Below are 24,856 nucleotides of genomic sequence, written 5' to 3'. Positions count from 1 at the left end.
AAAAAATGACTGATTTTGATTCATAGAATAATAACCATACAAGAGTGCTCTTATGTAAGCAAGGCTATCAAGATTCAGGTTCACAAAATTTATTAAAAAAAAAAACTGACAGGTTAAGTATATGATTGGATAGAAGCCAAGCCCTGTTCATTTCTTCTTTTATTGTACTTAGTGAATAAAGTGATTCTTATAGTGATGCTGGACTGACACAACAGTGGACTGAAACGAATGGATAAAAGAGAAGTGAAGTTAAGCAGACTCTCAGTGCTGCATCTGTACCAGTACCCACCTGTTAAGGTCTGTGTTGTTGCTAAGCAGGTATGTGGTCACCTGACCAACATCATTGCCTGTCACACTGAAACTGACTGAGGTTGCCTCCGCTGGCAGCAACACCTAAACAACACCAAGAACAACATAAGCCCAAGAGGTTTTAGTCACCTGGGATCAGACAACCCCACTTATCCTCTTCTCTTTTAAGTAATGAGAGCATAGAAATAAATATAATCCCTTTTTGCTTTGGTTGATCTATGCTGTTAACTTTGCACACACTACTGAGTCGAAGTGTACACACTTAGCTTGAGAACCTTTTCTGTGCAACAATGGAAGCTAGATCAAGCTCTGGGACACAGATAGTATTTCTTAGCATGATACATTTATTGTTGTTTCTTTTCTACTTAAAATTGTAAATAATACTGTATCTGCATTATAGCTCTAGTACAGCTCAGTGAGTATGTCCTCAGTCTTCAAGGCAAACTGTCCATTTCCTTTTATTATTTCTTGAGTACAAAGTGGACATTTTAGCCTGGTGATTACTAGAGGAAAGGTAAAGAGGGGTCACCAAAACTTTAGAATCCATCCTTTTCTCCATTTCATCTCTTCATAATTCCTTTGTGAAACCTTTACAATTTGACCATCTTTACAATTTGGAGGATAGTAGAAGCGGTAAAAGTATAGAGGGTCATTGTATTGGAAGCATCTAACCCCTACAATCACAGTTGAGTGTGAGTGTTACTATGTAGTGTGGTACTACATGGTGCACAGAGAGAGGGAAAACATGTTGTCACCACTAGTTGTCAGGCAAAACAGATTATTAGAATGGGTGCAGGGGTGCTAACTCTTATGTTGTAATCATTTTAGTTGGCACAAAGTTCAGTGATGCATAAACATAGACTTACATCCAGACTCAGAAGAAGATACATTTTGAAAAAGTATGTTTCCGTTTAATGCACATGCAGCATGGTTTCATGTGTTACCTGCTCTGGCACTGTGATGACAGATGAGTAGTTCCACTTGGAGCTGTAGGTTACATTTAACTGAATCACAGTTGACTGGTTGACAGGGGAGCTAGAGAAAGACAAAAAAAATCCAGTCAGAACAACACTGATCCTGACAGCAGCAGGAGTTACAGTAGCACTATGCGGTCAGCATTGTAATGCTGTATAAAGTTTGAGTGTTGCATAAGCTGTTACTTGACCAGCGCAGACTAGTGTATAGTTTTATAGTGTAGTGTATAGTGTATTGGGTGAAGTATAAGCAATCTTATCTGTCAGACTGAGAACTGAAAAACACAGCTGAAACAAACCTAGTGTGACATATTTTTCTGTTTAAGTTGCCACAGTACAACAATGTGCCACTCATTTCACTAAAAGACCACAAATTGGTAAAATTGATACATTTTTGATAAAAAAAGGAAAAAGGACACCATGACTGCATGAACTCCTCTGTTCATGTTCAGTTTATTGCATCACATTTGTATTATTGAACATTGTGATGGAAAAAAACACACTTTGTATTCTCCACACCACTTTAGATTTTGCACTTTGGAAAAACTCACATTGTATAACCTTGAACATGTTATCATTTTTGTCTGGATCCAAATAGGGAATAGTTTCATCTCGGACATGCTACAGTTATTTTCAAAACAGTCTGACAGCTTTGATGAGATCTGTCACTGGACCCCACACACATCCTGATACCGTTTCCCACACTCCTTGTCTATAAAAAGTATGTACACTTTGTAACCACCATCAGTCTGCAATTACACTCTGTTGTGACTGTATGCTGATCCTTTGCAAGGTTTTTCATTAAAAGACAAAAAGACAACTTGGTCTTTGTCAGCTTTTTATTTTCAGATTTCCACCACAGCATATTGACACTGATACCGCTGACACTGACACCTGCTAATCAGAAGACACCATGACAGGTTATGCGAATAAATAGAAGCAAACACTACATATTTGCAAACTGCCATCTGCCACTTAGCTCCCACAGACTCCTCCACTCCCCAAAAGAATCCTGACCAGGAGGCAAAGCAGAACACGCAGTGCAAGATCCTTGTTTTTTGCTGTGGTGGAAATTTAATGAAAATGTATTTAAATGCTGAATCATTTTAAGGTCAAGAGGTTTTGCAGCTTGTGTCCCTGTTAGAGGGGCCTGATGAGCCTGTTGTAAAGATAAGTGGCTTTGCAATGGCTCATCTCTTCAGAGTGTGCACCGGAAATGTTAAAAAGGTCATCACATCTGGTAACTGTCTTTCCATCTAATCCACTCAGATTGCACCAAAAGGGATTATTGAGCCTAAAAATTCCCCTGTTGAACTTTCTTGAAAGTTGTCTATGCTGTATGTTTATGAGTGTTGATATTTGCTATATTTCTGTAATAGTTAATTCTGCATGCTATTACTTGACTGAGCCAATTGTCGACTAGCTTAACATTGCACTATGCTGCAGTGTTTCTGTATTGCCAAGACATTACAAACCATATTGTTCATGTAGAATGTGTTTATTGGTGTGATTTCTTGCCATCATACTCATTCATTAGAAGGCAAGTCTAGGTGTAAGCAGGTCTGGGTGTAAAGTGCATTATGTAGCAGAAATGTTAAGTCATTTAGCCAATGTGTAGTCACACATGTGCAGTGTCATTTTAGACTTCTGGATGACAGTAACTGCAGAAGTAGGTCAAGAGGTGCCAGAAATGCTGTTACTTCGATGGTTAAGAGTTCATGTTATAATACAGTGTGGAAGTAGATGCGCCATGTTTATTAGGGTGGGGGCACGAAAGTGTGAGGAACCTATTGTTTTTGAAGGGATTATTAGGGCCTGAGCGCGAAAGTGGCAGGGACCCAACAGTCCCTGGCACTGAATGTGCGAGGAACCTTTTGTTTTTGAAGGGATTATCATTATTATTATTATTATTATTATTATTATTATTATTATTATTATTATTATTATTATTATTATTATTAGGGCCCAAGAGCAAAAATGGCAGGGGCGGTCTCTGGCACTGAAAGTGCGATTAACCTCTTGTTTTTGTAAAGATTATTTATAATCATTATTGTTATTATTATTATTATTATTATTATTATTATTATTATTATTATTACTATTCCCCCACACCACTGCATTTTTGAGGGGCATAGGATGCTCGAAAACCCATGAATATTGGCACACACGTCAGAACTGGTGAAAATTGCAAAGCTCTGTAGTGATTGGGCTCAGGCATGGCCAGCAAGCTCCATAGCTCCCCAAATGCAAGGCCATTTTGGAACAAAGTTTTTTTTGATGTGCATGAAATACAGTGGGTTCATTGCTCTCATCATTCTCGATATAAAACATATTTTTTCAAAAATTTTCACCCAACAGGAAGTCAACCATTTTGGATTTTGTGCATCAATTTTCATTTTACACACAAGTCTGAGGCCTTTAGGATTAGTGAAAACTCATGTACCTATGTTCGAATTAGTTAGTATTGTGATTAGTATCAAAATTGGGCTTGGGCATCGCACGTCAGTTTTATAGTGCCCCCTAATTACTTTTAGCATTTTTGAGGTGCTAGGGATGCTCAAAAACTCATGAAACTTTGCACATGCATCAAAAGGGCGTAACTTGATATCGGATCTGGTCTTGGGCATTGGTGTGGCAAAATGGCTCAAGGGCGCCCGCTAGAAATTTCCAAAGTCAAAGCCCCCGCCTTTGGTAGGCAGATGTACCATCGCCGGACTTAAAAAAAGCCTACACGAACAGGAATCGAACAGGAAGTCAGCCATTATGATTTTTTGAATCATAATGGTGAAGGCATTGACAGGTGTTGTATTTTAACAAACTCCTCCTAGAGATTCAACCCGAGTGACTTCAAATTTGGTAGGTTACATCTAAAGACCTTTGTGATGCTAAATTGCAAAGCTTTTTAGTTTTCGTGGAAAGCAATTGGCATGGTGTGCCGGATAATTTTGCCCAAATGATGTCTGGGGCATTAAACAGGAAGTTGTTGTAACTCCACTTTAGATTGTCCAATCTGCCCCAAATTTCTCATGTTTGATAAGAGTCCAGCCCTGAACAGATCTACATGTCAATATTGACTCATAGTCATAGCACCATCTAAAGACAACAGGAAATCAGTCTTACATGACGAACATCATCCGATTTACATGAAATTTACATGGTGTGTTCTATATGATATACAGCAACATGATGTATAATGGGTGTGTGTTCTCTAGCGCCACAGAGTGGACACAGGAAGTAATAGTTATCTCCTACATGTAATGTCCAATATTCATGAAAATGTATATCCATGTCAGTTGTCCTCTGGTAAATGTATTGCTGCATTAATATTTCCCTTATGTAGTATTGCCTACTTGCAACAGGAACTGAGGCCTAAATGACACATAGTTTATCAAATATATGCACATTTTCTGATAAGTCACATCCAGCACCATGTACTGGACACCAGAAATAATAATTTACCATTCAAAGAGTTTCCGATAATCCTGAAAATTAAGGGCCGTGTAAATAGATTTACAGTAGTGATACCACAGCTGCTGCTCCCTCTGACACACGTGAAGTGCGAGGGCCCATTCATTCCTGCTTGCAGCTTTAATTAATATTATATTACATTGACTTACAGGTTTATTGTTATATTGGTGCTTGTTATATATGCACCATATACCATGGACACCAGGTTAGATTATTATTTTATACTTTTCAGAACCACATCTCAACATCAACTGAAAATGTGTGCTAACTATGTGGCAGTGATAAAAGAAGTGCTCAGAACTCTCATGTTTCTAATGATGTAGGTCTTTTACCCATTCCTGGCCATTACAGGAGTGGGATGTTTGTAATGATGTGTACCTATGACCTATCATCTATGACCTCCATCAAGAGATCTTCACCTCTTAGTGAGAATCCTCCTAATGTTCTGAAGTGGCCTTGCCGTGGCTCATCTCTTGAGAGTGTGTATTGGAAAACTGGCTCCAGTCAGAGATAACTAGGGGAGCCGTATGTGTCTGTATATGATCTTGTTGTTCTCTTAGCTGTGGTATATGATGAGTGTTGGTGGTGTAGAGCTTTAAGTATTCCATATACTGCATTCTGTGTGTACACTTCCCAGATCCAGAATAAAGTACATTCAATTAAGACAATTCAATTAACATCACATTCAATTAAGACCTGGACAAAAAGTTTTATTTTTATCCTACATTGGCTATAATTAGAATGAGACTTTTCTGAAACTCTTGTGCAGACTGTGTTTCTGTAGTTACCTGGAAGTGATGGTAATGTTGGCTTTAGAGTATTCCTCAAGCATGACAGCATCAGGAGCAAACAAATACACTCTGGACTCTGTGGGACAGAGATATAAAAATAAAGAAATAGGACAATTCACAGCACAAACAGTACAGAGGTTGGCATCATTAGGTAGTATGGAGTGGCATCATCATATAGCATATTTATTGACAATTTTACCATTGTAATCATCATTAAGTGACTACATGCTTCAATGGTGACTTAACATGTTTAAACATTTTCAAAATCTGTACATCTTGATCATGTTTTTTTTCCATTTACTGCATGAAACAACAACAGATTAATTCCTAAAACAGCCTGGTTCGATTTGATGGATAACTGGTGTTAGCACCCCTACGGTGTCAATGCAGTGGCCTTAATGAAATTCATTTTTACAGAGATATTGGATTTAATGGCCATAAGAGTCAGTCAGTCACCAGATAAGTTGATCAGCATCCACAGCAGTAGCAGATGAGCAGGTAGCCATGTTTTTGTCAAGCCCAGATCCGCCATCTCTGCCTAATGATGGATACTACCAACCTGAAGGACACAAGGAACACAAAGCATCTTGGCAATTAGCCAGAGCAATCATTCATATAAAAATGTGAAATCATTTGATGACAGCAGCCTCTGGTGAAATGTAGTGCACATGAAAGTACCGGAGTAAACACATGAGCTGGGCTGTAATTCTAAAGAAATTTTCACACTTAGAACAAATGTAGTGTACATTCCGTGTATCATCCATTCGCTCAATCACAAGTCCAGACACCTAAAGAAACTATGCCAAGGAGAAATTAAATACCATCCAGAAGTCCAGTTTGAGTAACAGATTCAGGAATTTAAATGGTTTATCAAGATGAGGTTGATGAAAAGTTGAGCCTGTTTTGCATGGTAAACGCTCTAACAAAAACAGTGCACAAAGTTGTAAATTATGCAGAGTTTGAGTCAGTAAGTAAGTATCAAACATTTTACTGTCATCGTCACTGTCCTTGCACTCACTCCAGACAAACAGCATCCCTTTTTAATTATAAAAAGAGATAAAAAGAGAGAATAAAACAAGAACAGGAGGAGCCTGTGATCAAACCACCAAGCCTGATTAATGGACGACCCTACTCTACCTACTGAGCCACAGAGGCCTCATTATAATTCACTTAACATTTAAGTAATACATTTATGTTATTGATAACTGTAATACCACAGGACTGGGTGGGTGGAGACTGGTTCTGTTAGGCGGCCTGTAGTAGTCAAAGAGGGCAGGGTTGAGACAAAGCAGGAGGTTGGGCTAGGACTGTCACTAGGACAAGGTTTTGTTTGTTTGTTTGTTTTTTATATGATATGCTTTGTTGAATTATGTGCATTATCCAGAATAATGTACAACTTATAACCAAGGGACACAGACACGAAATGAATAACAGAATAGTGAAATACATTAAAAAAAGAAAAAAAAAAGAAGCAGCATATGTATATAGTAAAGAATATATTTTAAATAAATATAAGTTAATTCAAATCTTTCAGAAGAATTGTTAATTAGAGCAGTTTCCAAAGCTTTAACTTTTTTGGAAGACTTAACTGAATCAAAATACTTCTTCAGCTCAACTTTAAAAATAACTTGGAGGGGGCTAGCCTTATTAGGGTTCAAACCCTGAAGGGGTAGAACCCTTTTAAGATTGTGCTGGTTTATTAGTGTTCAAACCCTGAAGGGGTAGAACTCTTACAAAGGCCTTTACATACCAGGGGAATGATGAATAAATGACACGAAAATGCGAAATACTCGCCTACGACTAGTTCGCATTAAAACTATGAACACTGGCAGCGATACAAATTTGCGACAAAAACACAGAAACACAAATTTGAGAAAGAATTTGCAACAGTGGACAGTGTTTGTAATTATAAATACATGATGATGATGATGCATATGATGATACATGATTCAATTCAATTTTTTCAACTTTATTTATATAGCGTCAAATCGTAACAAAAGTTATCTCAGGGCACTTTTCATATAGAGCAGGTCTAGACCATGCTCTTTAATTTACAGAGACCCAACAATTCCTCCATGAGCAAGCACTTGGTGACATCCGTAAGGAAAAATTCCCCTTTAATGGGAGAAACCTTGAGCAGAATCGGGCTCTAGGTGGGTGGCCATCTGCCTTGACCAGTTGGGTTGGGGGGGGGGGCAGGGAAGCATAATAACAACAACACTAACAATAACAACAATAATAATGATAGAGATGACTAGTAATAATAACAGCCGCAGAAGGTGTCAAGGCTGGACCACGCTGTCATCCTGTGAGACGAGAGAGCACAGGGAAGAAATCAAGTTAGAAACATGCATTAATGGTACATGAATGCATACATGAATCAATATATTACAATTATTTCCCTGCCCACTGTAGCAAGTCAGCCTACCTGTCTGCCTGCAGGCGAGCTCACAGACAGACTGGAAGCTTTGATCAATCAATGTAAATACCGTAAATAGGTTCAAAACACATACAGACATTGCTTTTTCACTGCGTAATATACGCATTCTGTGTGAAAGTACTCATGACAAAAACAAACTGATGTGTGAATTAATTTCACAAAAAAATTCCCCGGTATGTGAAGGCCTTAAGATTGTGCTTGTTTATTATTCTTTGTCTTCAGCTGTGGCTCAAATTGCCCTAAGCTGGAATGAGCTAAAACCATGAAACTTGGCACAATAACTGAAAATGATGCGCATGTGCTTCTCAAGAAATATAAGCCCAATTGGCCAGATGGTAGTGCTGTAATTAATTCCATTTTTGAAAGGCCACGCCCCTCACACCATAAGTCCAATTTACTTGAAATTTGACAAACAAGTCCAGTTTAATGTGCTCTACAAAAAAGCCTCTAGGACCATAAAAGTCTGCCATGGTGGATTTTTTGCTCATTTGCATAAACCGTAAAATGAAGAGAGCTTTTTGAATTTTGACTCTATCAACACCAAATTTGGTATACAGCCTTGCAGGACTGAGATACAAATTTCTATGATAAATGAGCAAGTCTGGTTGAAAAACATGGCCGCCATCAACCAAAATATCTTCGCAAAGGGTGGGGTTTAGAAATTATTTGCTATAACTCACTAAGTGTTTGTCCAATCATCATAAATTTTGGTGCATATGTTCAGTCCATAATTGAGAATAGGTCTACCACAGCATTTTGAGGCCAACCTATAGGGGGTGCCACAAATGCCGCAAACGCGCATATTCTGTTCTCTGCTTTGATTCATGTGCAATGATGCCATCTGTTGGACTTCTCTTCTCTATGTCCTGTTGCACACAGGAAACAGGAAACAGGAAATAGGTAGTAGTCTCCCATCCTTTCGTTCCTTTGTTTGCCAACCATGCACCAACGCCAGAAGCAATCGTTTTCAATCCTGGCTTGTTCTGCTGAAGAAAGCAATGGCTTTTAAAAGTTTACTTTCTTTACTTTATGTATAGAATCCTATATTGAAGAGTATTCCTGATGGTTGATTGACACCGTAGCAATTGTGAACATTCAGTTTGCCAGCATGTCACTATGTTGCAGCATAGATAACATACAGTATATATGATCTGTAGTAACATTAGCTGAGCCCAAATATATTGTTTATATGTTTTACCCTATATGTTTCACTGTATCAAGATTAGTTTATCCTTATCTACATTTATTTGTTTTTAGCACCTATTGTAAGGCTAGTAGGTTAGCTCTGTGCATGGTGATTCTGTAAAAGATTTGTGCATTTTCCTTTTCTTCATAGTTTCACTTTTTTTTTTACAACTACTGCAGTGCCCATTCAAAATGTGCCTGTTCGGGATGGGCCGATTTATGATAGTTGTGCCCATGCCCTAAACACCTCTCACGCAGACTATCGGCAGACATTACAATTTACCGTTGTTCCCTAGATGCCTCACACACAGGCTATCATTAGACGCTATAATTTACCCATGTTCCATAAACACCCACATGCAGGCTATCAGTAGATGCTACAATTTACTGATACTCCATAAATGCCTCACATGCAGAATATTTGGAGACTACAATTTTGAGTTGAGCTGAAGTTGATTGGATGAACTGTAGTGGCTGTTCAAAATGTGCCTAAGACATCCTGCACTATGTCTTGAACATACATACAAAGTTCCCGTATGTGAGGAACGGGAATAGAGTTTAGCTCTCTAAACCTTTTCAATTCATTCTCTATGGTAGTTCATCACTACAGGTGTAATCCCACCTTTCACATCAATGGAATTGCAATGGCAGACTGGCGCTGTTCCGTATTTCCACTCATTAACTTCCCAGGCAGAGGAAGAAGCAAATCAATGTTGTAGAAGCAAACATTGTTTATGAGGTATTTTTATATATTTCTGAACGTGCCTGAGAACTAAGTCTTGCACGTACATGCAGAGTTTTATTCACAGTAACGTTACACAGTTCAATAATGGCACTTAAGTCTCTTAAATGTTTTCAAGTCATTAACACTATGCGGGTTGCAATGACAGAGTGGCGCTGTACACATTTCTGCTCATTGACTCCACGGGCAGAAGAAGAAGCAAATCAACATTGTCAATGTAATTTATGAGGTATTTTTATATATTTCTTGAGAACCACTCACCCAAACAATTTCACACATCGACATTCAATCCTTAAGCCAGGTATGAAGTAGATCTGATGAACGGTTCTCGAGATGCGCTAAGGACAAACTTACATACATGCATACTGACCACGGATGTATTACAAGAGCTGGATAGGGCGCCGCTGCTCAGCCTTGCAGCAGTTGGGTTGGTTTTTCCCAGTCGCCAATTGCGGTATTGGAGCGAAAAATCCCCCTGCGGCCCAAAAAGCATTTTGCACATAGACTACCATTATAAAAGAGTCCGTGAAACTGTTGACAGGACGCTTCGAACTGCAAACAATGTCAATTATGACTCTTTCTATAATGAGCTTTTGATCCATGGAGGTTTTATATTTGTAAAACTTTCCTTGAGCCGAGAAAAACAATTTAAAAATCTGTGACATCATCACGATGTAAAGTCTATGGGCCGAGCGGGAACTTGCGGGCGGGGCCAGCGGGGGAAACATTACTGTGCACATTCAGAGGGCCGCACAACACAGAAGCAAACCCGCACCAGGCAAGCAATTGCTATAGGACTGAATGGGCGCCATTTTTAGTCCGGTATCCAGCTCTTATAATACATCCATGATACCGACAGACAGACAGATTCCTTGCTTTATACATGAGAAGAATGTGATGGCACTGTGAAAGTCATTACAGTCAAGAGCTAAGACGCTAACTTCCTGACTCGTTAATGAATGGAGGTTGGCTGGCTGTCAGTCTACCTTCCACTACTCAACAAACACGTGAGGAGGACAGTTACAGTGTATCTAAAACTCTGTGGACAGAATTTCACCAAAATTGGAGTGCATGCTCTGGGGGTGAGTATTCACTAAAATCTGAAGCGCCATATTGATTGGTGCAATTGGGCATGGCCTATCACAACAGTCCCTCCAGGAGCACCAGAGAGACCCCACTGTCCCCTGGAGCACCAGACAGACCCCACTCCCCAGGCGCACCACAGAGACCACCAGCCTCTCCAGGAGCTAAACAGAGACCACCAGCCTCTTCAGAAGTACCAGGGAGACCACCAACCTCTCCAGGAGCACCAGCGAAATCCCAGTCCTCCCCAGCAGCACCAGAGAGACCTCCAGCAGAAGCAGTAGCATCCCTACTATCAGTGTCTATACCCTCACCACCACCCACAGTGACACTGGGCTACTCACTAGCAGCAGCGACACTGGGCTACCCACTAGCAGCAGCTCCTTCAATCACAGCTGTCTCATAACCAGTGGCAGAAACAGCAACAGTATTACGAACAAGAAGATCATCCTCATAAACAATCAGTACTACAGTCATATACCCTCCCAAAAAGAACTCCCCACACAGAGAGATACCTACACTGCAGTTGCTTCCACAACAAAGGTTCCTCTAGAGCAAAACCAGTTAAAAGACATTATTAATTTGTCACAAAGTTAATAAGTTAAACTGGCCATCTGGTACAATTTAGTTTAGTACAGTATAGATTTTTCATTCAAATGTGTTTGGTTGTATCTTTAATGCTTTATTGTGAAACACTACTTATTTAAATGAGAGAATAGCATCCTTTTCAGTTAGTAGTTGGAATATTCAGGGATTGAACTCTTCAACTTTTGGATTGAAGACTACAAGCCCTGAATTAATAGACCGTATGAACAACATCAATTTAATTATCTTACATGAAACATGGAGACACAATAACACCCCCTAAACTGCCCAAGTAACTACATTGAACTGAGTTTAACCTCCTTAAAATATTCCTACATAAAAAAAATGGAAGACAAGACAATCTGGGGAAATAATTATTTGGTATAAATGGGATCATCATAATTATATATCACTAGTCAAAAAAGGGAAAACTCATATTTGACTAAAAATCAGCAGGGTACTTCTTGAAAACACTAAAGATATTTATTTGGGTGCAATCTATTTACCACCTTCAGGCTCCCCATATTATTCAGAGGAATATCTTCATGAACTCCAGAAAGAAATACTTCACTTCCAGTCACTTGGCTTTGTATTGTTATGTGGGGATTTTAATGCCAGAACTGGCAAGGAGAATTACGTTATTGATAAAGATGGCAGTAATCATTTAGATGTATCTCCTCTATACCAACCCCCTGTTACAAAGCAAAGGCATTGCTAATAGTGAATAAGAGTGGAAAAGAAATTTTTGCAAATGTGTAAATCCCTGAGATTATACATCGTTAAAGGTAGGACCTGAGGAGATACCTTGGGAAGGTTTACCTACTGGTCTGTGTTGGGAAATAGTGTCATTGATTTTGCAATCACAGTCCAGAAAACATAAATGCATTCACAGTGTTATGACAGCGTCCCATATCAGACCACAATCAGATAACACTGTACTTGGAAAAAAATGAAGACCCACACCCAGACACCTACCCCTAATGACAACCTATTACTCCTCCCAAAACACTAGAAATGGACAGAGAAAAGCCTCACCAATTCCACCAATTTAACAACACTAACATCCAAAACATGCTAGATAACTTTCTATGTAAACAATACCTAGTAAAGATAGCAAAAATCTGGCCACAAAAGATTTGGATCACATATTTATGAAATTGGCTAGAGTCAAAAATGAAGAGACAAAAAAAAGGCTAAATACACAGATGATGAATTACTCAAAATTGAAAAGGCAATAGACCAAAACTCTTTTTGGAACCTGTGGAAAAAAATGAATTCAACCAAATATAAAGATAGCATTGCAATAAAGAATGGCAATGTCTCAAAAAAACTATTTCTAAAATTTATATCAAAATAGCACTTCATGCTCGGGCCCTAATAATAATAATAATCCACTCAAAAACAACAGGTTCCTGGCACTTTTAGTGCCACGGACCGTTGGACCCCTGACACTTTTGTACTCGGGCCCTATATAGACTAGAATGCTATAATTCACTGGACAGATAATTTAAATTAGCCCAATGTTTAACTCAAAGAAAACATCCTATAAAAAGACAAACTCTAACTAGATATAGACTAAGTGACCATGAACTCACTATTGAAACTTGTCACCATAAGAGAGAATGGCTAGAAAGAACACACAAGTTGTCCAAAATACAAAGAAATTAGAGAAGATTTCTTCCTCGAATTCAACCAGAAAATTCCAGACTTTCTTACCCTCCCAAAGGACAGACTTCTGGGAGAAGACATCACTTCAGTAGAACTGACAGGAGAATATGTTCCCGCATGTCACAAAGAAGAAGACATATTTCAAGATAGAAGATACTTTTATAGATACTTTTAAGACTTTGTAAGATACTTCCTTTTCTCTTATTTCATTTCAGAGAGAGAGAGAGACCAAATCACCCTCTTCCTCAAACACAACAATATCACACACACAAAACCCAGCAAGCTGTACACCATACCCAGGACATAAAGATGAGTCCCAGACAGCACTGAGCAATACTAAGAGGCTAGCAATAGTGAGGAGATTCAATTATTACTACAAGACTTTATAGAATACCCCTACCCTCCCACTACTGAAGGTGTATGTGAGGCTGTCCGCAATATAAATTACATCTTCAATACAACAGCAAATAAAGCTAAATTGAAACTACATACAAATGAAAGAAAAACAACAAAAAAGAACCATTGGTTTGACAAAGAATGAAAATTATCTAACCAGAAACACAGAGCTCCTACAAATAATCATATACGTCTTCAGTACTGTGAAGCACTTACGACATATAAAAATACAATCAGAAGCAAAAAGATAAAGCATACTGTGAAACAGCTGTGCCCACTTGAAGGGAGTATAGAGTCTAACTCCTTCTGGGACCAGTGGAACTCTGTCTGTCAGTCTGAGCCTGAGGAGCTGGCCATACAAGACGGACACATATGGACTCGATATTTTCACACCTTATTTGGGCCAAAACCACCAGGAACTGACTTACAAACCAAACAAATACTGGAAAAACTACTAAATATGGAATTGATATTCAAAGACCACCAGAACCCCCTAGATTTCCCCGTTACAATCAACCATCTGAAAACAAAATTGAAGACCCTCAAAAACAAAAAAGCATGTGGGCCTGATGGGATACTAAACGAAATGCTGAAATACAGCACAGAAAAATTCCAATTGGCTATTCTAAAATTATTCAACTTAATGCTGAATGTGGGATATTTTCCTGAGAGTTGGAATAATGGTATAATTACACATATATTTAAAAGTGGAGACAGATTTGACCCTCAAAATTACGGAGGGATATGTGTCAGCAGCTGTATGGGCAAGCTGCTCTGCAGCATCATCAACTCCCGTATGGTTGAGTTCCTCAATGAGCACAATGTCCTGCATAAAAGTCAGATTGGATTCATGCCTAACCATCGCACATCTGACCATATCTTCACCCTCACCACTCTCATTAACACATATGTGCACCAAAATAAAAATAAAATTTATTCATGTTTTGTAGATTTCAAAAAGGCCTTTGATTGTATTTGGCATGAAGGGCTCTTTTATGGATTATTAGAGAGTGGCATAGGCGGTAAAACCTATGATCTAATTAAATCAATGTATTTGAATAATAGATGTGCAATTAAAATTGGAAACAAAAGAAGCAGTTACTTCAAACAGTACCGTAGGGTGAAACAGGGCTGCAGTTTGAGCCCAACCCTCTTTAACATATATATAAACATATTTGCAGAACAACTGCAAACATCCACAGTTCCTGGTGTGACTCTGCAGGACACAGAGGTCAAATGTCTGATGTTTGCTGATGACCTAGTTCTCCTGTCTCCCTCCAGAGAGGCTTACAGCAGAGCCTGGACGTCCATGTCTGACTGGATACATTCAGTCAGACATGGGCTCTAACTGTAAATATGAACAGGACCAAAATATTGACTTTCCAAAAAAGATCCAACTCCCAGAAAAATAAATTCACATTAGGAAATATAGAAATTGAGCATACAAAACATTATACATATCTAGGCCTGAATATCAGTTCCACTGGACATTTTGGCCTGGCTGTGAATGAGCTGAAGGAGAAGGCAAGAAGGGCTTTCTACACCATCAAAAGAAAAATACCAATTGACCTTCCAAAATTCATAATTCAGTAATAGACCCAATAATGTTATATGGTAGTGAAGTGTGGGGTCCACTTACCAGCCAAGACCTCCCAAAATGGGAAAAACACCCGTTAGAAGTCCTACATGCAGAACTGTGCAAAAACATACTGAGAATCCACAGACACACAGCCAATAATGCATGCAGGGCAGAACTTGGTCAATATCCTTTAACAATTAAAATTCAGAAGCGAGCCATCAAATTTTATAAACACTTCCAATCTAGCGACCCCCAGTCCTACCAGTACAAAGCCCTTCTGTGCCATGAGTTGAACAAATATCACAGTCTCCTCTGCCGGCTGCTGCTGAAGCTCTGCCCACACACACCAAAAACAATCTGGCCCAACCAAATCATCTCAAAACAAAAAGAAAATTATATCAAATATTGGAACGAAACCACAAAATTACAAAGTAAATTAGAATTGTATTTGGCCCTAAATAGAGTACACGGTGGCTGAGTGCCTGACCACCGTGACTGATAGAAAACTGAGAAAAACGGTGACAATGTACAGACTGTGTGGACACAGCCTGGCCATAGAAACAGGCCGTCACAGGCAGAACAGGCTCCTCAGGGAGGCCAGGCTGTGTTCACTTTGTCATAAAGGAGAAGTTGAGACAGAATCTCACTTCCTATTATACTGTGACAAATATAAAGATTTGAGAGAAGTTTTCTTTGAAAAAATAAATCATAAACATCCTGAATTTATCCACCTCCCTGATCTTCAGAAACTGTCCTATCTATGTGGGGAGAAAAGTCAATGTGCAGTAAAAGCTGCAAAATATATTAAGTCTTGTCATAATCTGAGAGAATTAAGCTCTGTAGTAAATGTTTCTGTGTGATTACATCTGTAAAAATACCTTTTATTATTTTGTATTTAATATTATTGTTTATAATATTATAATGAGAGAGAGAGAGAGAGAGAGAGAGAGAGAGAGAGAGAGAGAGACAGAGAGAGACAGAGAGAGACAGAGAGAGAGAGAGAGACAACCTTGTGACAGCAACCTTAATAGATAAGCATGGACACACTGACACTGGTTACCATCTATATCAATCAATCCAGCAATCCACACCACAAAGGTAGGATGATAAAATATGCTTTCACTCACCAAAGCTGATGGCTCACTTGAAAAGAAAGGCGGCATAGTGACTCTTCCTATGGGCTTCTTCCTGATGACTTAGGGGATGAAGTCGTGTAGCTGCTGAATTTGCTGGCTTTTGATGGACAGCATGGCCAATAAGTTGAGTTGCAGCTGTCCCATGGTATTGTAAGTGAAAGTTTTTATCCTCTTCAAGTTGGAAAAGTTCCTCTCTGACTCAGATGTCATCATAGGAGTTGTTAATAGGAGTTGTTATGATCATTTTCAGCAGAGTGATGGTCTCAGCAAAAGCCTCCTCTAAGTTGTACTCATGGATGGATGTCAGAGAGCGAGCTGTTAACCACCTTTGCAGTGATCAGGTGGTCACTGTGAAAACCTCTGTTCCACCAGAGATGACTGTGTTGCATGCACACATGGTCTCGAAAACACATCTGAATATTCCCAGTGCTGTTTCACATTTTCCACACAGTTTAACACATGTGATGATCTGACTGAGCTCGTCCCTGTTTTCCTCCACCTGTTTGTTATGCTGCTCAATTGAGCGCCTGTTTGCACTGTCAATTTGGGAAGCTACTTTTACCTTTACAAGTAAGCCCAATTTCACATCATTGTCCAGATGACTCCTGCCGCTCTCATAAATTGCAATCCTCTCGGAAAGATGTTTCAAAGTCATGTAATCCATAAACCAGAATCCCATTCCTTTATTTAAAAACCTTTGTAAAGATTAAAAAACAGAAACCTGTGCGTTTCATTATTTAAGCATACAAGCTGCACTAGAATAACAGTTACAAATTAAATATTGGCCTGTAGCCTTAAAGTAGACAGCAAAGCAGTCCAAAAAAATTCAAATTCAAATTAGAGGAACTGTATGAAATGTCATGCTGTAACAACCATAGATGATAAAAATAATGGATGTAGACACCATGACCATATTTGGATGAGAGCGTGGAGCTAGGGAGGAGGTCCCCAGGGTCCAACTGCAGCACCTCACACACTACAGTGGTAGCAACTTGTCAATCATAAGGTAGCCCCACCCTAATAAAGCATACCCTGCTTTATTGTCTAAATGGGGCCATGATTTACAAAATGAACATTATACTGTATTGAAGAAGACTTGAAACTAGTGATTGAGACCATGAACACATTAGGAAAGTGTTTACTGAGGTAATAAATCAAGTGAGAACTAGGGCCATTTTCTCTGACTTCTATACAAATGGACTTCTTTTTTTGGAGCCAGTGGAGTCACCCCTGCAGGCCATTAGGGAGAATGCCATTTTAAGGCACTTCCGCATTGGCTTCACTTTTCAGACCTGAAACTATAGGCTTGGCAACAACAAATACAACTGTGTGATTATGTGCACACTTAGAATTGGTAAATCTAAACCCATGATTTGAAAGGTTTTGTTGTTTAATAAATGAAATTCTAAATTAATGTTTTACAAATTTTTGCTAGGATTCTTTTTTTTTATTACTAAGTAGTTATAATAGTAGGGGAGAATGGGGTAAATAGAGCCAGTGGGTAAAATGAGCCACCCCCTTTATCTAAGTAACCATAAGCAAAAGTAATCATGTGACCACAAATTAAGAAAGAATAGTTCACATTACTCAATCCATCTTAAAAAAGATTTTTGTCATGCCAAGTGAATTCATCATGTTACTAAAGTTATCAGTCTTGTATCTTAATTTAAAAAGATAAGTTTTGGACATTGTTACATGTTAATTTAAGTCAGTGTAAGCTACAAAACAAGGTCAAAAACTAATTGTGGATCTGAGCCACTGTGTGAAACAGTTCTGTCAAAATGGAGGTTGTGGGGTAAAATGTGCCAGTGATGTTGGGGCAAGTTGAGTCAATGGCTCAATTTACCTCCAAAATTATTTTCTGATATTCTAGAGACTAGAGACACTTTTCATGTTTGATCCATGTTACATGTTACAATACAAGTGCTACAATGTTGATAAATAAATACCTAATTGTTGACTAATGTTAAATTTATGCCACAAACAAACATGCTGTACATACGGACAGGGGACAAATTAAAGGAAAAGCCAACCTAAAGTGTCTTAGTAAGGTGTTGCGCCACCACATGCTGCCAGAACAGCTTCAATACACTTTGATGTGTCCGAAATCACGCCCAATTTACTATATAGTGCACTATGTTACATATACCCTCCGCCATTGTATTTCAGTGTCTGAATACTGAGTGTGTAAATATATCCACTAGGCTATATAGTGCCCTCAAAAATTCCATTTAGAGTCTGTTATATAGGGAGGCATGACTGAGTGAATAAGAGTGATTTCAGAGACAGCAGCAGTCTGAAGCAGCAAGGCAGGGACCAATGAACATGAATTAAAATCCTAACACAAATGATGTAATTTAGGAAGATACAATATTCATAGATCATCAATTATAACAGATAATTTGAGAGTTAATAATGACATAATTTGTTTGTACAGTTCTTTCTGGTGATGGCCACTAACTTGTCGTGGAAAGTCAGTTGCAGCTGCCACCGGAAGTACCACTGCTAGCTGCCACTATTTGAGCCAGCCGTTACTAGATCCGATAGCTACAGCATAGGAATCGGCAACGGCATAGGAAACGGCTTAGGAAACGGCTTATGCCACGGCCTATGCCACTGGAGAAGGAGTGGCCTACCATCAGCCACTTTTCGATTTCAGTGTTACTCTTCTAATTTGCGGTTTTAGTTTGTCAGCTCTTTAATTTTATTCCATCTTTACTTGGCTTCGATGTGCCGTATGTATATGGGAAAAGTAGATTTTACGTCTGAATGCTTTCAGTCCCACCATTTTCACTCTTCGCGCACATCTATATCCAGTCCGAGAAAAGGCTGTAGGCCTAGGCTATATAAGGAGGTAAAAGATTAGAAGTAGTAACATTAGTAGTATTAAAATATTCGTTCATGGCTCAGGCTAAATAATTTTATAGTGACAGGCTAATTTGAAGTGATTACAGAAGTATAAACAAAGGCAAAGCTAAGTAAACAATGTAAGAATCGAAGGCTTTCTACTGTTCATTTCGAAAGGTGATCTATCGTTATCACAGCTCCAAAAAGCAAACTCAATTTCACGTTAGGGCCAAATATTTTGTCAGTATGAAAGAACAACTAAGTGTTTGACCACAAAACTTGCACTATAACCACAGCAGATCATTGCTTTGCTCATCCATTTGGTCTCGGAGAATGCGTTCATTCTACAGACACCTATTACAGCATTTTAGTATACTAAACGAGCTTCATGAAAGCGTGAATTTGCTTTACCTGAACCAGTAAAAATTATTCAACTCACCGCAGCTGTTTCGAGCGTTTCCTTATTCGCAGGTCACAAGACTAATCGAAATTGGCCGGAACGATTCTGTGCTTTACTTTGTTCCAGTAGGACATTAATTCGGCGGACTCCAGTATTTGACCTTCTAGTGAAGTGCTTCCTGTCAGGGCATGCGGATTCGTGTCCACTCGGCCGTTGTTGGATGACTTAGATACACGCTTTGGTTTACAGTTGTACTAATCGCGAACATGTCTTTAATGAAGCTTCGTGTTCCACATCGTTTGTTATCGCGGTAAGACTCACAGAGTAAGGTTTGAAAATGCATGCGAAATACAGATTCCAAAAGTAGGGATCATGTTAGTTTGCTGTCAAACATTCTATAAATTAATGGAGAGAAGGGGTCACATCAAACTGTCAGTCTGATACTGAATTGCTTAACGTGAAATGGCACACATTAGTTAACTTGCTACATGACAGCATTTACTCTATAACGTTACTTGCATGATAGAAACAGACTTCGCCTTAAGTATCACTTAAGGTCGTTTTTGATGTGGTACATATCTGACATTTACTGTATATTTTGTTTGTGTGGAAATGGTGGGCGTGTGTGTGTGTACGGGCAGATGTGTTTGCTCTGTGTTCACCCGGACAGGTTACTTGTCAGTGCTCAGTCAGGCTTCCCTTCTCCACACACAAACTCCTCAACTGAACTCCAACAGGACGTCAGTGGTCCGCTGTGGCCGACAGAGATATGAGAGACTGTACCCTGTGATGCTGGTCCGGCCTGATGGATCCACAGTCAGCATCAGATACAAAGAACCCCGACGTATCCTTATGGTTAGCACACTACCTCCTTCACTCTCTGCTCTGTTTCTATTCAGTGCTTTCTAATTGCCACTTATTTGTGAAAAAATAAAATAAAAATTCCGAGTTAAAAGTAAATTCAATTTTAAACATTGGCTGTATTTTCATAGTTTTGTCCGTTCTTCTTGCTCATGATAACATGACTGACCAATTGCATTTGCAGTATTATTTAAAGGAAAATGTGTTTAAAACTTGATCTGGACCAGCTGTATCTTGCCATAAGAGTTTTTCATTTTAGCAAGTGCAGTAAATGAGTCTCACAATGTTAAGAAACACTTTACTGGGGGACTCACGTGATTTAAGCATTGCATTTCCATAGATTTGGGGACTTGCAGAGAAAAAAGTAAAAAACTGGTAAAAATTGAAGCAGCAGAGGCTGTGACATCCTGAGTTTTAGTCCCTTGTATGCGTTGAGTTCTGTCTCCAATCCAAAGCTGAGATAACCCTGATGAAAGGACATTATCAGGGTTATTTTCTCTGACTTGACAAAGCACCATCAAAATCATCATACAGCTGATTTCACTGGTTGAGTAGTATTCTCATAATGATTTAACTGATATATTCATTATATTTATTTAAATCTTTTCATTTAAAACATTTTGCAACACCTGTTCTGTCATAACCCTAACCCAATCCTGTTAATACTGAAAACTAACCGCCTTGCTTAAGATAAAAAGGTGTACTGATCCTATAGCAGATGAGTTCATGAATGTATTTATTGGCATTTATTCATGTGTTTTCAAAGATGCCAGTCGATCTGTCTACTCTGTCTGAAGAGGATCGTCGAGCGCGACAGAAAAAGAGAGAAGTGAAGAAGACAACAAAACAGACAGCAGTTCACTATGAAGGCGACTTCAAAGCTGACAAGTACAGCCACTTCTGGAAGAAGAAATAACTTCTTTATATGTTTTATTTGTAGCTTCCATTTGTCCATATGCATACAGTGTGTCTTACTGGATTGTTTGCATGCCAAGAAAGATATTCTTCCAAAAGATCAAATTGTGGGACACTGAAACCCAGACTAATGTTATTTTTAATGGCAGGATGTCTGACTGAATACCACACATAGCAGGGGGAACTCTGCTCTGTGTTTTACTTATACTTTGGGGTTACTTCTCCAGAGACTTAAATAACAATAAAGTTGGAAACTGTAACAGTATTTAGTTAATTGTTTTAAAGCTGTGTATTTGTGGTGACTTTTCATAAAAGACAAACTTGCTGTTGGATGCTATACAAATTCTGATGTTGAAAATTGTCGATGTTCTTGTAAGGCTGCATATATGCCCTGGGTGACGAACCATCAAAGAAGACAGAGGCAATATACTGCACTTGCTGCAGCAAGCAGGAGCTTTTCATCTCTACTCTTGGATGACATGATAAATAAACTCTCCACTCAAAAATAAGCTTTTTGATTAACTCCTCCTAAGAGCATTGACTTAACAGACTGAATTAATAAAGACTCTCTGTGCATTGCTGGATTTGGAATCATTTATGTACATATAGTACAGTTTAGAACATACAGTGCTCAATTACATACATAAATGCCCAGCAACAGGAATATGTGTAATCAATCAGAACCAGTGAAAATGTATTCTTTTTAAATGTATGTAATTAGGAGTTAGGAGAACTTGTTGACTGAAGGAAGCAAAATAAGTTAATGTGGCATTAGACAGTCTCCTTGGAAATATTATGGTCAGTCATTTAATAAAAAAGAATGAAAAGTACTCACACTCTGCAACCTTGTTCCCAGTTCTTATGATTCTACATGGACATGACAACATTTCAACCACTAATGGTCATCCTTTGGGTTGTGAACACACATAAATAAGCTGTGATGACATGGCATTAGTGAGTTGTATAACAAGATACAAGTGAGGACAAAAAAACCTAATTTAATTCATTACTGGAGTGGTACTATGAAAATAACATCAACATCAAATTATCAGAGAAGATGCATATATAAACACAATTGTATGTATGCATGTTATCTTAAAACAAAAGTTTGAGTCATACAATATATATGAGATGCCCTTCACCTTTTGATAGGAGTGAGACGTGAGCCACGATTTGCGTAAAAACTCGTAGGCTACTCATCGTTTGAGTCATAACTCAGAGAAATCTGAACACAGACGATAATACATCCATGAAGAGCACCGGGGCTTTGAAGCAAATTTGACATGGTGGCCAAACCCTGTAATTACAAAATCACGTGAATCACACTGACCAGAATTTAGAATTCACCAAAGCCAGAATTCGGAGTTTACTGTCAGAATTCTGAGATTAAATTCAGACGCTGCATCCATAGCCTACTATGCACTACATACTCAATATGTGTACTATTGTTCAGCATACTTTTGTGTGAATAAACAGTAGTATGTATCTTTTCGGACACAATGATCTGTAACTATCACTGTAACCATAAAGTCTGAACTAAGTTAAAAAATATATTACGCCTGGCAAAGTGAAATCTTACTTGAATTGAAGCATTATTGATGTTACGCTAGAGCTGCATCGGTCACTGTCCGCCATTGTCTGTAATGTTATTGTTGTCATCCTCACTACTGCATTGCATTGTTGGATATTTATGCCGGTGTAGTGTGTAGCCAGAATTCTGACTCTAAAGTAAACTAGGAATTCCGACGGAGGTCAGAATTCTGAGATTAAAATCAGTCAATTCTGACTTCCATTCTTTCTATTGAGAACTTTTGATTCATGGAGGTTTTATATTTGTAAAACTTTCCTCAAGCCGAGAAAAGCGATTTAAAAACCCGTGACCTCATCACAATGTAAGGTCTATGGGCCGAGCGGGAGCTCGGGGGCGGGGCCAGCCGGGTAAACACTACTGCCCACATTCAGTGGGCCGCACAACGCGGAAGCAAACCTGGAAGCTAGAAACTTTTTTTGGCGTATGCACCAGGCGAGCAATTCCTGTAGGACTGAATGGGTGCCATGTTTAGTCCGGTATACAGCTCTTATAATACATCCATGCTGTAAATTAGCGGATAAAAGTTCTCTTTATACACCCATGATCTCAACGCTGTACTTCCTGTTAACGTCCCCAAAGCATTATGTGAACTGTAGTTCCAGAAGTGACAGAATGATTAAATGATAATGATAAAATGATTAAAACCGAAGTAAGACAAGGAACAAAGAATCATAATAATTGAGCAGGCAAAATCCATTAATAGCTTATTAACGTTGCACTATCAATAATCTGACACTCCTCTTTCATAGGTAGCCTAACCTAGATGTTGTCCTGTGTTGAAAACCAGTGGACCAACAGCAAATAAACCAGTAATAGTGCAAAAAAATTTAAGGTATAGTAGTGAAATGGTAATGATATGTAATGTTTATTAGAAAATCAAAAGTAACAGAATACTTCAATGTAAATTTCACAGATGCTGTGCAATAGCCTATATTGCAGAGCTGCAAAGGATGCGGTGGAGTCACTCATGGAGCATCAGGACATGCAATGGGCCCAGTGCAACAATGCAGTAAACTTAATTAAGGGTATTATGTGTTATCGTTAAAGTTTTTGTATGTATACCTCGGCATAGCAATGGGTGCATATACCTGATTGAATTAACCACCCCTGGAGCATGCTAAATGACCCAAATCAAACACACCTGCCCACCAGCTTCCCACAAGTGCATTCATGAAAACTGAATAGGAAAACACAAAATTGAATATGATTCTTTGTTTTGTATCGCCGTCAACTTACAGTGAGGTCTGCGCTCTGTACTTTTTTGACCAAAAAAACAAAACAAACTTGCGCGCATATAGCCAGATTCTTTCCCAACAAATATTTTCAACACATGTGGACCAATATGATAAGGCAGTGTATTTATAATGTCTTGTTGAGGATTGCCTTATTTTTATTCTTAGTTTGCCATGAAAAACAAGTTTTCCCAACAGTTGTTTAGTTGCATCTAACAGTATAGGGTGATTGTGACTTCCATTTTATACTGATTTCTGATCATCCTAATTACTGTAGCCTAATTTTGTAGCTATTTCTAGTCTTTTCTTGGTGTACTTCCTGCATATGATGACATCTTGCACAGTTTCTGCTTCCTGACACTGTTCACAATGGCCTGTGGGATGTATTGTACGTATTTCACATCCATCAACCTATCAACCTCAGGACGTTCGATTAAATTAATAATGATACCATGCCATTATAATACCATTCCACAAAATTCCATCCACAATATTCAGTGACATTAATATATATCTCCCAGTGTCTCAAATCAAGGAAGAAATAAAGCGAATTAAATCAATTAGCGTCATCATGTCTGTCCTCTAAAATGATGATTGATTATCACCTTAAACTTTTCTCATAATAATAAGATCAGGATCTCGTAATTACGACAT

At 38.6% G+C, this 24,856-nt stretch overlaps 2 protein-coding genes across 3 annotated transcripts in view; one reads left to right on the top strand and one right to left on the bottom strand.

The window, feature by feature from the left end:
• Positions 1-19,732, bottom strand: part of ctns (cystinosin, lysosomal cystine transporter) — a 32,201-nt gene extending 12,469 nt beyond the window's left edge. The window contains exons 1-5 of one of the 2 annotated variants that reach the window (XM_067598079.1): positions 19,643-19,732; positions 5,999-6,101; positions 5,540-5,618; positions 1,254-1,344; positions 290-393 (exon numbers count right to left, since the gene is read on the bottom strand). In XM_067598079.1, coding sequence (XP_067454180.1) covers positions 290-393; positions 1,254-1,344; positions 5,540-5,618; positions 5,999-6,074 — 350 coding nt within the window. In that variant the 5' untranslated portion in view covers positions 6,075-6,101; positions 19,643-19,732. Of the gene's footprint in view, positions 1-289; positions 394-1,253; positions 1,345-5,539; positions 5,619-5,998; positions 6,102-16,347; positions 16,649-19,642 lie in introns of those variants that run through there. The other variant, XM_067598080.1, reaches the window with a different exon arrangement.
• On the top strand, positions 18,970-21,961 carry mrpl55 (mitochondrial ribosomal protein L55). Its single transcript, XM_067598082.1, has 3 exons — positions 18,970-19,913; positions 20,245-20,458; positions 21,231-21,961. Exons 1-3 carry the CDS (start codon positions 19,870-19,872, stop codon positions 21,378-21,380), a joined length of 408 nt encoding a protein of 135 aa, XP_067454183.1. The 5' UTR covers positions 18,970-19,869; the 3' UTR covers positions 21,381-21,961.
• Positions 21,962-24,856: the final 2,895 nt, after the last annotated feature.

The sequence above is a fragment of the Thunnus thynnus genome, chromosome 8 (genome assembly GCF_963924715.1).
Source record: "Thunnus thynnus chromosome 8, fThuThy2.1, whole genome shotgun sequence".
Classification (NCBI taxonomy): Eukaryota; Metazoa; Chordata; class Actinopteri; order Scombriformes; family Scombridae; genus Thunnus; species Thunnus thynnus.
Note: the sequence above shows the minus strand (reverse complement) of the source record. Positions and strands in the feature narration are given on the sequence as shown.

What these genes read in the sequence shown, in the direction of transcription:
- mrpl55 (XM_067598082.1), top strand. Translation starts at nt 19,870, where the DNA reads ATGTCTTTAATGAAGCTTCGTGTTCCACATCGTTTGTTATCGCG. An exon ending in CCACATCGTTTGTTATCGCG is followed by an intron (nt 19,914 to 20,244) that starts GTAAGACTCACA and finishes GTGTACGGGCAG; the next exon opens with ATGTGTTTGCTCTGTGTTCA. An exon ending in AACCCCGACGTATCCTTATG is followed by an intron (nt 20,459 to 21,230) that starts GTTAGCACACTA and finishes GTGTTTTCAAAG; the next exon opens with ATGCCAGTCGATCTGTCTAC.